The sequence below is a fragment of the Oratosquilla oratoria genome, chromosome 4 (assembly GCF_046742065.1).
Source record: "Oratosquilla oratoria isolate Oo_2021 chromosome 4, ASM4674206v1, whole genome shotgun sequence".
Lineage (NCBI taxonomy): Eukaryota > Metazoa > Arthropoda > Malacostraca > Stomatopoda > Squillidae > Oratosquilla > Oratosquilla oratoria.
In genome coordinates, this window is record NC_134780.1 from 84,407,093 (window position 1) to 84,421,357 (window position 14,265).

Genomic DNA, 14,265 nt, shown 5'->3' on the forward strand with positions numbered 1-14,265 from the left:
TTTTGGATTGATATGTGTCAGTTTGGGGAGGAATGTGAATGTAGTGGTGTTGGGAGATCTAAATGCTAGAGTTGGAGAGAAGACAAAAAATGGGGAGTAGGGAGGTATGGAGGGTCAGGAACTAAGGTGGAGAGATATTAAAGATGTGTATTTAAAGATAAATTATGATGGCAAATACTGTGCTATAGCAGAAAAGAGACAAGCATAAATATACAAGGGATGGTAGGTGGGAGGGTAGTCAGGAAGGCATTAATGGACTATGTACTGGTGCTCAAGGGGGAATTGGAAGAGACCTGAATATAAATATGTTCAGAAGAGAGATCAGTGAGTTGTCAGATCAGTAACTTGTAGTGGGAATATTGTAAGTGGAAGTTAAGTGAAGAAGGAAGAAAAAATAAAAGGAAGAGAGGTGCTCAACTTGAGCAAATTGAATATGGAGAAAAAAAATACAGGAAAAGCTGAGAGAGGTACAATGTAGCAATGGATAAAAAATAACAACTGTCACTTTGAGTTTCATGAGCAGAAAGCTCAATAACCCACAGCTGTGAGGTATTTTATCAAAAGCCTTCTTTACATTCAGGTACACACAGGAAGCTCGCTGGCTGAGCGGGTTAAGGCATCGTTACTTGCGGCGAAGGTCGAGGGGATGGCGGTTCGAATCCTGCCAATGGCAAAGTTGACCCAAGGGCATGGTTCATTAAATTCCATGCTACAAAGCACTCTGTGAGGAGTGCCGTCCTAGCCTTCCAATTGGGGGGAGTTTGTGATGTTAAGCCATAAAAAAAGAAAAAAAAAAATCCTATCAAGAATTTCCATCCCTTTCATAATTCTGTAAATGGTTATCAAATCACCTCTTTCTCTTCTTTGTTCTAGGGTTGGTAAATTAAGTTTGTGCAATCTTTGTTCCTATGTCAAATTGCAAAGTGTTGGTGCCATCTTTGGCATCGCTCTTTGAATTCTTTCTAGTTTATGTTTTCTTTTTGTACTAGGTGTCCATAGTTATGCTGTGTATTCCAATTTTGGTTTTATCAGTGTAACTAGTATTTTCTTTACCATTTCTTCATCCATGTAGTCAAAGGCCACTTTCATTGATCTTAATAAGTTAAAAGTTTCTCCGACTAATTTGTTGACATGATTGTCTGGTGTCATGTCATTTGAGATAATTACTCCTAGGTCCCTTTCCGAGTTTACTTTTTTAACTTCCTTTGTACCAATATTATATTGACCCATGATTCTATTTTTGCTTTTTCCAAACTCCATTATACTACATTTCTTAATGTTGAAGTTCACTTCACTCTTTTGACTCCATTTCCAGACTTTGTCCAGGTCTTCTTGAAGAGATTTGCAGTCTTCCTCTGTACTTACTCTAATAGTTTTGCATCATCTGCAAAGCAGTTCAAATAACATTCCACACCTTTATCCATGTCATTTATATAAGTAGCAAACATCATCGGAGCCAATACAGAGCCTTGGGGGACTCTGTTTATCATATCTTCCCAATTTGAGTTCTTGTCTCTAAGTACCACCCCCATTTTTCTTCCATTCAAGAAATCTTTAATCCATTCCAATAATTTTCCTTGTATTCTACCTATTATTTCAATTTTTCTTTGTCAAAAGCCTTTTGTAAATCCAAGAAAGCACAATCTGCCCATCTGTTTCTTTCTTGTATTATTTCTATCAATCTTGAATAAAATAAAAGTATTTAATCTATTCATTCTTGTTGGATTTTCTTTGTCTCCTTTGTATATTGGTACAATATTTGCCTTTTTCCTATCTTGTGGTACTTTTCCTTCTTTGAGTGATCAGTCAACCTTGTGTATTTTGTCTGTAAGTTCATCTATACATTCTTTCATTATCCAGTTCCCAATTCCATCAAGCCCGTATGACTTTCTGACGTCAAGATTCTTTATTTGGTCCCTTATTTCTTTCCGTGTTACCATTATTTCTTTAATTCTCACATTCCTGTTTCCACTTATTTTTTATTTCAATGAGATCTGTCTCCTTGATTGATTCTCCCATTTTTTTGGTCACTGCTTGTAACTGTTCTTTGACCTCTTTCTTTAGTTCTTTGTTTTTGTTTGTATCCTCATTTTCCTTTCTTTTATTTTCTCTTTTAATCATAGTTCACTTTTTAGATCATTTGACTCTCTGATTCTTTCGTCATTAGTTCTACCTAAGTTTGACATCCCTATTTACAAAGCTCTATAGTCTCTTTTTAAATCAATCAATTTGTCCATCAAGTCATTGATGTCTTGATTCCTTAGTGCCCTGCTAAACCTAGTTTCTCTTTCCGTATCCATAACTTTTTCTATTATTACCTTTTCCCTCTGAAAGCCTGAAAAAACACTGCTTTCATACCTTTGAGTTGTCTTCAGAGGGACGCTTATACATATTCTCTTTGGGACCACTCCCAGTGACGATTCCACTCTACTCATATGTAATCCTCTCTTTGTTGGTTCATTAATTCTTTTTTCTTCTTTACTTTCTTCCATTTCATGCTAAAACTATACTTTTCCAAATACTGGATTTAATACCTTACTGGTCACTCAAGAACACAACCATACACCCCAAAAAACAACAAGGCATTTTCCTGATTCAATCGACAAAATGCTAAGTTGGAGCTCAATCACTGGATTTCCTTTCCCTCTGATGACCAGTATTATTATGTAGAGTCCAGGTGGTGCCTACAGTTGAAAATCAGATCCAGAAATTGGGTCTGTTCTACCACTGGGAGAGTGGGGTTTCCTAGTTGTGTTGATGGAGTATCTGCAGCAACATTGTCTACACAAGTGCAGAGTGACTGATTTTGAGGTGAAGAAACAAAATCCATGGTCTTCTGCCCACTAGTGCATTGTAGTTACAGTAATGTAGAGAAGGCAGTTGGCATGAACTGGGTGGATTAAAAACCAAGCAAGGCTCGGTCATTGATATATAGGTTAGCTGTTATTGTTAGAGAAAATTTTGTAATATCATCAATAGTAAGGGTGAAATTAAGTACACTTCCTTGTGGGAACTTCTCTGGCTACTTGGTATAGATATAGGTATTCCTACACATACTAAGAATGTTCTATGGCTTTGTAATTAGGATACAAAGGTACATAGCTACTTGAAATCCTAGGAGGTAAAGCTTATGAAGGATCCACTATTTCAAAGCCATGTCATTTGTTTATTTCCAAATCAATAAATATTTCTTAGTTTGTAGTGCAGATTATTGTTTCTGTTTGCACTAGGATGTCTATAGTGCTGTGACCAGTTCAGAATCCTGTTTGAAGGGGCATTAAGAGTGAATGTCCCAACTGCCATGAGTCCAAATGAAACAATCTTTTCTAATAGTTTATACACAGTTTGTACATGTGACTGGGCATTAGTTGTTTGGAGATGTTTTGTTTTTTTCCTGGTTTGTGGATAGGGGTGATGATGGCTTCTTTCCATGCAGCTTGGAGGGGACCCCTTGTTCATATTTTGTTGAAGAGGCCTCTCAAGGATGTTGCAGTTGAGTGTATGTGTTGTATCAAGCCATAGTGTATGTTATTTGGGCTTGGAGTAACTTACAGCTGGAGATGGTGGTGTGGTATTCTGCTTCTGTGAATGGATGGTTGTAGTCTTGGGGCGAATGTGGTGTCAAGTCTGGGGGTGGTTGTGATTCAAGGGTAGTATTTTGAGATATGAATTTGAGTCCATGATTTGTGTGGTGTGGCTAAATGTTAAGGATAGTGCATTTGCTATTATTTTGGCTACTTGAGGAGATGAAGATATGGTTTTACAATAATTTGGATAACAAGAACTGGGGAGAATATGAGGGTGTTTTACTACAGATTTTTTCCCCCTTCTTCTTCTTCTCTCTCATATTTTGGAGATAGAAGTTTGATTATTGGGTAGTCTTCTACTTTTTTGGTAGTGAATGTTGCTGTTGGAAAAAAATCCAGTTTACTCAAGAAAGGGACCATTGAGCTTGTGGAGCTTGGATGGGGGAGCCTGTAATGGGTATAATAAGTGGAAATTTGTCAGTATGGTGTAGATCTGGTACTACTAACCATTCACAGCCAAAGAGGAGATCAAATGTGCACAAGGTCAGGTTGATCTATGTGTAATTCATTATATATAAAAAGCTGGAGGTTGGTTTGTGTTGTATAGTGACAGGGTCTCCCTAAAAGGGTGTCTTGCACTGAAGTCTCCTGGAAGGTATGGGGGAGTTTGTTGGGTAAGGAGGTCTGGTAATGTTTCTATAGTAATTTTTTCTTATGGGGAGAGGTTTAAAGAGCAAATGGTTGTTGTGCAATGTATGAAAATTTTGTCTGCAGTGGCTTGTACAAGAGTACGGAATGTGATGAAATACCTGGACAGATGAAGATTGGTGTACTTCCTCAATTAGCTTGGCTATGGGGAGAGTGGGATAGATATGTGGTATAGCTTTTTTAAGTAGGAGTGTGCGCATGTGCCTGTGTTTCTTGTAGACAAATGAGAAGGCAATGTGGAAAATAACAATTATAAATTTTCATAGAAGTATCCTTAGAAATTTTTACTTTCATAATGGTCTGTAAAATTGTTAAGGGGGAAAAAGCCTTTGGTATATGTATGTATGTATGTATGTATGTATGTATGTATGTATGTATATATATATATGTATATATATATATATATATATATATATATATATATATATATGGATGTGCAACAAGTATGTTGGTTTAGCTGTTACAAATTGTTCTCTTTATTAAATCAATAAGCTTAACTTTCATCATGGAAGCCAAGAAAATTTTCTATCCCTTACCGTTCGCAAGTAGGACCGCTTCGAAGTATCTGTCTTCATCAATGTGAAAGCCACATCCAGGTCATGCTTTACACATGTATGCACATACTCATATTCACCAAGCGTTGTTTCTCCAGCAAGATACTCATCAATACCTCGCACCTGTAACAGATTAAGTTCTATGTGTGTGACATTCACAAAATTCATGAATAAATGAATAATCGTATAAGTTATCAAAACATGAACATGCAGTGTCTGAAGGGGAGTACCAATAATTGTGGACTGGGTAGCGAGGTTGTTTAATATGTGTCTCAGAGAGGGTAGAGTGCCAGAGGACTGGAGAAGTGCCTGTATAGTTCTGCTTTACAAGGGAAAAGGGTACAATTCTGAGTGTAGAAGTTTACGAAGGATCATTTTGTTGAGTGTATTTGGGAAGGTTTATGAGAGGGTTTTGATTGAGAGGATTAGGAGAGGAACAGAGGGAGTAATTGGTGAGGAACAGTGTGGGTTTAGGAAAGGATAAGGTTGCATGGATCAGCTTTTTGTGGTAAGACAGATATGTGAGAATACTTTAGGAAAAGGTAAGGGTGTTTTTTGGGCCTTTATGGATTTGGAAAAGGCTTATGAAAGGATAGACAGAAAGGTACTATGGGAGGTATTGCAGATATATGAGATTGGGGAAAAGCCGTTAAGGGCAGTCAAGAGTTTTTACGAGAGTAGTAGAACTTGTGTTAGAATTAGAAATGGAGAGAGTGAGTGGTTTGAGGTAAAGGTGGGGCTGCATCAGGGATGTGTCATGTCACCATGGCTGTTCAATGTGTCCATGGATGAGGTAATGTGGGAGGCAAATGTGAGAGTAATGGGCAGGAGATTGGAAATGGTAAAAACATAAATAAATAAATAAAAAAAAATAGAGAAAACTGGGATTGAGCCACCTGTTGTTGCTGATAACAGTGCTTATGGCAGGGTCATTGGGGGGATTAAGGGACTTAGTGATGGAGCCAGGAAAGGTATGCAATAGGAGAAAGTTGAAGGTAAATGTGGGTAAAAGGTTATAAGTGGAGGAAAAAACTGCAGTGAGTTGGAAAGGAGGCTGGCGGAAGTGGATAACTTTTGGTATTTTGGGTTTTATGTAGCAGGAAAGGGAGGAGTGGAGGTAGAGGTAAATTGTAGATAGAGAGAAGCAAGTAAATGCCTTAGGGGATTTAAAAATGTCAGGAGAATTAGGCATTTGGGAATGGATGCAAATTAAAGAAAGTGAGTACTGAAATGGACTGTGACTCCCTGCAGAGAGATCTGAACAGGGTTTGGGAATGGAGTCAGAGGTGGGAAGTGGACTTCAACATTAAGAAATATACCATAATGGAATTTGGAAAAAGTAGAAAAAGGATATCAGGACAATATAAAATTGGTGAAAAGGAACTAAAAAAAAAAGTGGGATCTGACAAAGATCTGGGAGTAATCATCACAAAAGATATGTCCCCAGACAAACATATAAAAAAATTGTTGGTGAAACCTATAACTTGCTAAGATCAATAAAAGTGGCTTTTACTTATTTGGATGAAGAAATGTTAAAGAAAATACTAGTCACACTGATAAGGCCAAAATTGGAGAATGAAGGAACACTATAGTCACCCAGTACTAAAAAGAATATAAAGAAAATTGAGAGAATCCAGAGAGCATCTATGACGATGGCCCTAACACTATCTAAACTGTCATATGAAGACAGATTGTCAAGACAAAAATTACTAACTCTGGAACAAAGAAGAGGAAGAGGTGACCTGTTGACCATCTACAGAATTATGAGAGGTATAGAAGTCCTTGATAGAGAAGGCTTACTAGACTGGGATGAGAAAAACACAAGAGGTCATGGAAGGAAGCTCAAAAAGGACAGTTATAGCAGAGACATGAAAAAGAACAGCTTTCCCCACAGAGTCGGAGATGTATGGAACATACTAGATAAAATAATAGTGTGAGTAAAAACAATGCAAGAATTTAAGAGCAAATTAGATATGACGAGATACAGAGAGAGGACACCATGAGCATAGCTCCCCTTCCCATAAGATACAACTAGGTAATTATATACTTTTATACACACACACTTAGAAGCTTAGATGGTGATATACCACAAGCTCAAACAATACACAAGTTCAAATCTAAATATGATAATTGGAAATCAAAGATATAGATTAAGTTGGAACTGTACATGAATTTGAATCTAGGTATGTTAGAAAATTAGAGAATAGGAGACAGGACCCAACAAGTGTTGCTCCTTTCCTGTATACTACATTAAGGTAAATATAATCAGGTAAATACAATTCTTAATGGGCCCTGAAAATCTTACCTTTAGGATGTATTCTCCACATTCACCCGGTAAGTCTAATTCGCAAACTGCATTCATTATCACATGCTCCACACTGGAACTCACTGTTTTAGGGTCAGAAATCAGTGAACATCAATAAACAATCACATGAAAAAATAATACTAATGATAATAATTGTTGCCATGAGTTTCACTGACACAGAACCCACAGCCCCACAGTGGCAGCCAAAGGTCCTTAAGCCCTCCCAATGACCTCACTGGAAGAAAATTTGGACTGTTATCTGTGTTGTTTTTGTATATAACTTTCTAAATCACCAGTTGAAAGTAATAGAAGGGAAGAGCATTTATTGGTTGTCCCATGTGTGGAAAAGTGGACAAAAAATACAGTTTAAATTGACATAGAGAAATCTTGGGGTCCAGGTCTCAAGTGTCAGCCCCATTTTTTTTTTTTTTTTTTTTTTTTTTTTTTTCTTTTTTACATCTACATCGTGGTGGGGGTGGGGGACAAGTTATTGGAGTACTGAAAGTTGGCACAAAGGAGATGATTCTCTATGCCATCCATCTTATAGAACCATCACAAGTAGATATGTATCACTGGTCCTAGATATATCACTAGAATTTCTATAACTTAGGAAAAAAACTGATTAACTGATTACTCAAATGCATGCATCTTAGATATAATATTTAAGGCCTAACTTAAAACCACCTCTAATTCTGCCACTACAGTAGTGTCATGTCATCAGAAAACTACAACTGGCTTACCTCCCACTTTTCTCCATTTTCTCTAACCATTTCCAGTCCCCTGCCCATTACCCTCACCTCTCCCTTCTCCACTACCCCATCTATGTACATATTGAACAGCCATGGTGACATGACACATCCCTGGCAAAGTCCAACCTCAAACCACTCGCTCTCTCCATTTCCCATTCTAACACAGGCTCTCATAAAAACTCAACTGTCCTTAAGAGCTTTCCTCCAACCCCATATATCAGCAAAATTTCCCACAGTGCCTTCCTGTCTACCCTGTCATAAGGTTTTTCCAAATCCATAAAGGTCCCCAAAAAAATATCCTTACCTTTTGCTAAAGCTTTCTCACACCCTACCACAAAAATCTGATCCATGCAACCCCTAACTTTCCTAAAACCCACTCTGTTCCTCACCAATTACTCCTTCTGTTCCTCTCCTAATCCTCTCAATCAAAACCCTCCCATAAGCCTTCCCAACTACACCAAACAAACTGGTCCCTCTGGAACTACTACATCCATATTTATCCCCTTTTCCCTTGTAATGTGGAACTATACAGGCACTCCTCTAGTCCTCTGGCACTCTACCCTCCTTTAGCCAAACTTTAAACAACCTTACCATCCAGTCCACCATCAACATACCTCCCTTTTTCAGACACTCTACATGGCAACCATCTAACCCAGGTGCCTTACCTGCACTCATTATTTTTATAACTGCTTTCACCTCATTTTTTTTTCATTTCTCCCCCATTTTCCTCATCCATCACTGGCATTTTCTTAGTGCCTCCCACTGCAACCACCATATCCTCCCTATCCTCCTCCACATTTACATACATACATACATATACCAAGGCTTTTTCCCCTTACAAGGGGGGTAGCCAAAAAGAAAAAGGCATAAAATCATTCCCACCCATTCCATCCCTGAATACACTCCACACCCCTCCACCCTCCCTCTTATCTTAGCACCTCCTGAATGACGGGTCATCTTTGCACCTTGTCCACTGCCATGGGTCAGAAGCAGTGTCGCAAGACACAGCACATCCACAGCAAGGCCGCTTCATTAAATCGGGGACCCCCCTCTCCGTCCCCCCCATGCATAAAATGCAAAAAAATACTCTGTCCATCCTCCTCTTACTTCTGCCTCTTCTGTTATCATCTCTCCATCTGCACCTTTTACCTTTTCTTCTCTATTTGATTCACCTCCCCTTCCTCTCTTAATTTCCTTCCAAAACATCTTTTCATTACTTTCAAAACTTTCTGTCATGCTCTTCTCCTGTTTAATATCTGCTCTCCTTTTTGCTTCCTTTATCTTGTATTTTCTCTTATTTTCTCTTTGTACCTCTCATATATTTCTCTCATCCTATTTTGCACCCAGTCTGTGAATGCTTGTTTCTTCTCTTCTGCAACTTTCTGCTTCATCATCCCACCACTCACTACCCTTTCTTCTATTCCCTCACATCCTCTTTGTTCCACACACTATCATTGCACACACTGTGTCTCCCTCCTTGAAACACCTCCATTCCTCCTGCACTCCTACCTCTACTTTATCCTTCACCTTCTACTCTTCTCTCAGCTTCTTGTACTCCTTCTCCTTTTCTTTCTCATTTAAGTAGTTTACGCTGAGCACCTCCCTAGTTTCTGTCCTTTTCCTCTTTCTTCATCTATCCTCCACTCTCAACTTACCTTCCAACCAAAAATTATCTACTATTCCCCCACTCTCTCCACTACTCTTTTCCTGGATACCACCATATGGTCCATTAAAGCCCTATCAACCACCCTTTCTTCCTCCACCCTCTCCCATGTGTACTTATCCTTGACTGTCTTCCTAAACAGTGTGTTAGCTATCATCAACTCTCTAAACACACCTCCACCATCAACTTTCCACTATGATTTTTTCCTGGCACTCCACACTTCCCAACCACTCCATCTATTTGTTCATCTGCTACTCTAGCATGAAGATATCCCAATACCTCTACATTGACATTTCTACCTAAACCCTCTATCCACTCATTTAAATCTATCCAAAAAGATTCCCTTTCTTCTACACTCTTCTCACTACCAGGCCCATATGCACATACCCACATCTCCCTTCCCAATTTTACTTTCATTCACATTAACCTTGATGAAACCTTCCACTCCACCACATGCTTACCTTGCTCCTCACTTACTAGTATAGCCACCCTTCCCTCCCTCATATCCTCTCCTCAATCCTGACACCCTCCCCACTACACTCCCAAACTCAATCTCTTTCCTCCCTTTAAACTTTGTTTCACTCAATGCCGACACATCCATCTTCTCAAATATACTGTCCATCTCTTCCCCTTTATTCTCATCTGTAGCACACCCATGTCTATATACTTCCCAAAAATGTATTCAAACTTTGAGTCCAAGAGAATAGATTGTGGTTAATCAATATTAATTTTCAAGGAAAACGAAAATCCCAAAACTCTATAAAAGGGATTATGATGCAGACAGTGAAGAAGGTGAGATGCCTACACCAAGAGGCACATAGCTGTGCCCAAAGACATCACCTCTGTTCAATGCACTTCAACTATTGGGACAGGCAGTCACCGCTGGGAATCAGAGTGCAGGATTTGAACCCACAACTAACTAAAGGCAAGACCAGCATGCTCAACATTATGCCACCAGCATGCTGATGAGTGTCACAAAGACCAGGAACTACTGATAGGTACATTCTGAGGATGAGCTCAATTGATACATAAAAGACAGAAAACTTACCACTACAAGTAAATACAACAGCATCAAAATCCATGTAGAAAACAGCTAGTTTGACACTCAGAGAGGGATCAAAATTATTCTCCAAACATGGACTCAAGAGTAGCCCAGGGTTGCTCACATGATCACTCCATATATATTCATCTGTAAAAAGAATACAACACTTTTGAGATATTGACTATGTCTCATTTGTAATAACACAAGGCATTTTTGTGATTTTGCATAGTTTTTAAGGAAGTTCAATTAATACACTGCCCTAGGTCTCTCTTACAAGAAACCCAAGCAACAGCCACCTACTTGTCTGGGTAAGACTACAGCAAGGCAATGTATTATGAGGTATTCAGTATTGTGTGTAGTGACTGTATCTGGGGCAATTTGCATCTGTGGCTAGAGCTTTACTGCATTGGTACTATTTGTATTACTGGATTGTGACAAGAACTCAAATGTGCTAGTATGGTTCTTGTTTGCTGTTGAAGTGATCTCTATATGGCTGATGCCTAAAGGACTTTGATGGAGTAGTGAGTTTGGTGGCTAGTCATTGAGTGTTTGTTTTGTGATATGACTGTGTATGTTTTTTTGCATGGATGTCTTGCATAGGCCTGGTGATAGGTTATTATATATGCACATGCATAAAAGTGACCCCCATCCCACCCCACCCTTTTCTTCAGTTAGATGGTCAAGCTTCTGTTCTATAATGGAATGAATGTGTGGGGCTGATGGCTTTTGCAAATATATGCATGTTTATCATTTTCATGTGTTGTTCTAGGGGGAGGATTTTGGTTTGAGTTTATACATTCTACTGGGGTGGTTTTGGTGTATCTTCTTATTGTGTCTTAATGTTTTGTTTTGGGTAATCTATAGGGTGTCTATGTTGCTGTTGTTCCCTAGACTGTGTGTTCCAGCAGTCCCGTCTCCCTACAGAATGGCATGTCTGGGATGGGGGTTTTCCACAAATCCTTTATTGAGTGTATGTTGTTTGTGTGCATGATTGTGTATAATGCAGTCTTCCATTATGTGTTGAATAGTATGGGGTGAAATGCTACATCCTGGGCAGTTGTCCACAATGAGGTCACCCAGCCTCTTCTGGTAGCTTAGAAGGCCTGGGTGGTGACTGCACAGCAGTCTGGCCAGGTGGACTCTGTCTTTTCGTGGGAGAGAGGATTCAGAGGGATGAATATCAGGGGGTCTGGCATGCAGCAATGTGTTGTCTTTTAAAGTGTTAATGGAGCAGTGAGTGATATGATTATGAATATGTTTCTGGAGGCTGATATTTGGTGATTGTGGAGGAAGAGAAGAGAGTATTTGTGTGATATAGGTATTTGGGTGTTTTTTTATGTTTCTTGGTGTGTGTGGGTGTTCTGCTATGTAGTGTAGCAGGTGTGCTGTGTTTGTGGAGGCTGCAGCAAGTGTTTGTGTGCCTCTCATGTCAAGGTGATCCTTGACTTTGAGGACTTTTGTTTCATAGTGTAGATGGTCTGTAGGTGTTGTATTTGTGCAGCCTGTAATTGTTTTTAGGGCTTTGTTTTGTATGGTCTGAAGGGTGTTGAGGTGTGTCTCACTGAGACACAATGAGATTATTAAAAACAATGGAGAAAAGAGGAGGTGAGCCAGTTGTTGTCTGCTGACAACATTGCGCTTGTGGCAGGGTCAAAGGAGGAATTAAGGAAGTTAGTGATGGAGTTTGGAAAGGTATGTGATAGGAGAAAGTTGAGGGTGTCTATGTTCTCTTGATTGTTGGGAACCATGCCATGGAAGTGTAGTTGAATGTGGTTAAGAACTGCAGACTGTGATTTGAGTTTCTTTCTGCTAACCAAAACCTGTGATTGCCACTGATTTTTGTATCTTTATCTATTTATTATTATTTTTTTCATGTTAAGTCCTTCATGTGTGGGACAAAGTGCATTTGAGTATCATAAGCAGGGCCCAAGATTTTAGATTTTCTTAAAATATCACATTCTAAATAATAGAATTACTTCTTTGTCATGTATATAACTTGTACCTAAAAATTGCATACACAAAAAAGTTCAATTAATCCCCAAATCCAAATTCAATAAACTCAAAACTGACCAATAAAATCCAGGATTATAAAAAAAATCACATGTGCAAAAAATAATAAAATATACATGTCTATATAGATACAGAAACCTTTGAACATAAATGGAAAGACATGTAAAATTTTACTTAATGGAAAGACAAACCCTTACTTCTTAATTTCCTGACATTTTCCCAGAAAGCTCTTGCTTCATCATCTGCACTCAATTTGGGAATCTTTTTCAGATGAATCACTTTCGATGTGGTCTTTCCATCAAACAAAACACACGTCCTCATCTGTAAACAAACCAGATGAAAAGTATATGAGACAAACTTTTTAATGTCACAAATACACTTCACTCTCCTGAAGTATGATAAAACTATAAGGCACCTTGTGGCAGAGAAATGTAATCCCAAAAGCATCCATTTGTAAATCATCCTGGGGAAAAAATCTGAATTAAAGCAAAATAACCCATTACTACCCTTGGATCAACTCCTATTTTCTGTACTTGATGGTCATAACTTGTGGTGCAGGGCCACCCAATGAGCACACAATATCTTTTACAGTATATTACAATAAGGTAAAAACAAGTAAGCTCCTCAAGCAAGCACAAGCAATCTATCACCTCTGGCACCCTTTTACTATGTGTTTTAATTCATGTATTTTCTGTCACCCAGGCTGTTCAACTTATACATGGATGGGGTGGTGCGAGAGGTAAATGCAAGAGTGGTAGGTCAGGGATTGGAGATGGTTAAAGAAAATGGAGAAAAGTGGGAGGTGAGCCAGCTGTTGTTTGCAGATGACACTGCACTTGTAGCAGGATCAGAGGAGGGATTGAGGAAGTTGGTGACAGAGTTTGGGAGAGTGTGTAATAGAAGAAAGCTGAAGATAAATGTGGGTAAAAGTAAGGTGATGAGATGCACAAAGGGTGAAAGTGGCAGCAGACTGGAAGTGAGCATTAAGGGAGAGCGACTGGAGGAAGTGGATAGTTTGAGATACTTGGATGTAAATGTAGCAGGAAAGGGTGGAGTGGAGGTGGAGGTAGAGTGTAGATTGAGAGAAGCGAGTAAATGCCTTGGTGGTCTAAAAAGTGTAATGAGGAATAGACATTTGGGAATAGATGCTAAGAGGATATTGTATGAAGGAGTGATTGTGCCTACAGCACTGTATGGGGCAGAAACATGGAACATAAGAGAGGAAGAGAGGAGTTTGAATGTGTTTGAGATGAGGTGTCTGAGAAGTATGATGGGGGTTACTAGGCTGGATAGAGTGAGAAATGAGGAGGTGAGGAGGAGAACAGGGGTGGTAAGGGAGTTGGAAGATAGGGTGGATGAAAGAGTATTGGGATGGTTTGGACACATGGAAAGAATGAGTGAAGAAAGACTAGTAAAAGAGGTATGGAAGGCAGATGTGGAGGGAGTGAACATGAGGGGGCGACCTAGGATGAGATGGATGGATGGGGTGAAAGGGGCCTTGGGGAAGAGGGGAATGTCTGTTGAGGAAGGACGGGAGAGGACAGAAGACAGGGGTGAATGGAGAATGGTTGTATATGGATGATCTTGTGATGCATGAGGTGGAATGGGTGGGGGGATGGGGGATGAGGTAGTATGTGTGAGCAAAATTTGACGCAGCCCAAAGAGATTTCTCCCCGTCTTCTCCTTTTATGCATGGGGGGACGGAGA

At 39.3% G+C, this 14,265-nt stretch overlaps 1 protein-coding gene across 3 annotated transcripts in view; it reads right to left on the minus strand.

Annotated features, from left to right (window-relative positions):
- Positions 1-14,265, minus strand: part of Pi3K68D (phosphatidylinositol-4-phosphate 3-kinase catalytic subunit Pi3K68D) — a 119,514-nt gene that overhangs the window by 80,043 nt on the left and 25,206 nt on the right. For all 3 annotated transcript variants that reach the window (XM_076184611.1, XM_076184610.1, XM_076184609.1), the window contains 4 exons: positions 12,756-12,879; positions 10,555-10,695; positions 7,095-7,177; positions 4,772-4,912 (listed from right to left, as the gene is read on the minus strand). In XM_076184611.1, the coding sequence (XP_076040726.1) occupies positions 4,772-4,912; positions 7,095-7,177; positions 10,555-10,695; positions 12,756-12,879 (489 nt within the window). The remainder of the gene's footprint in view (positions 1-4,771; positions 4,913-7,094; positions 7,178-10,554; positions 10,696-12,755; positions 12,880-14,265) is intronic.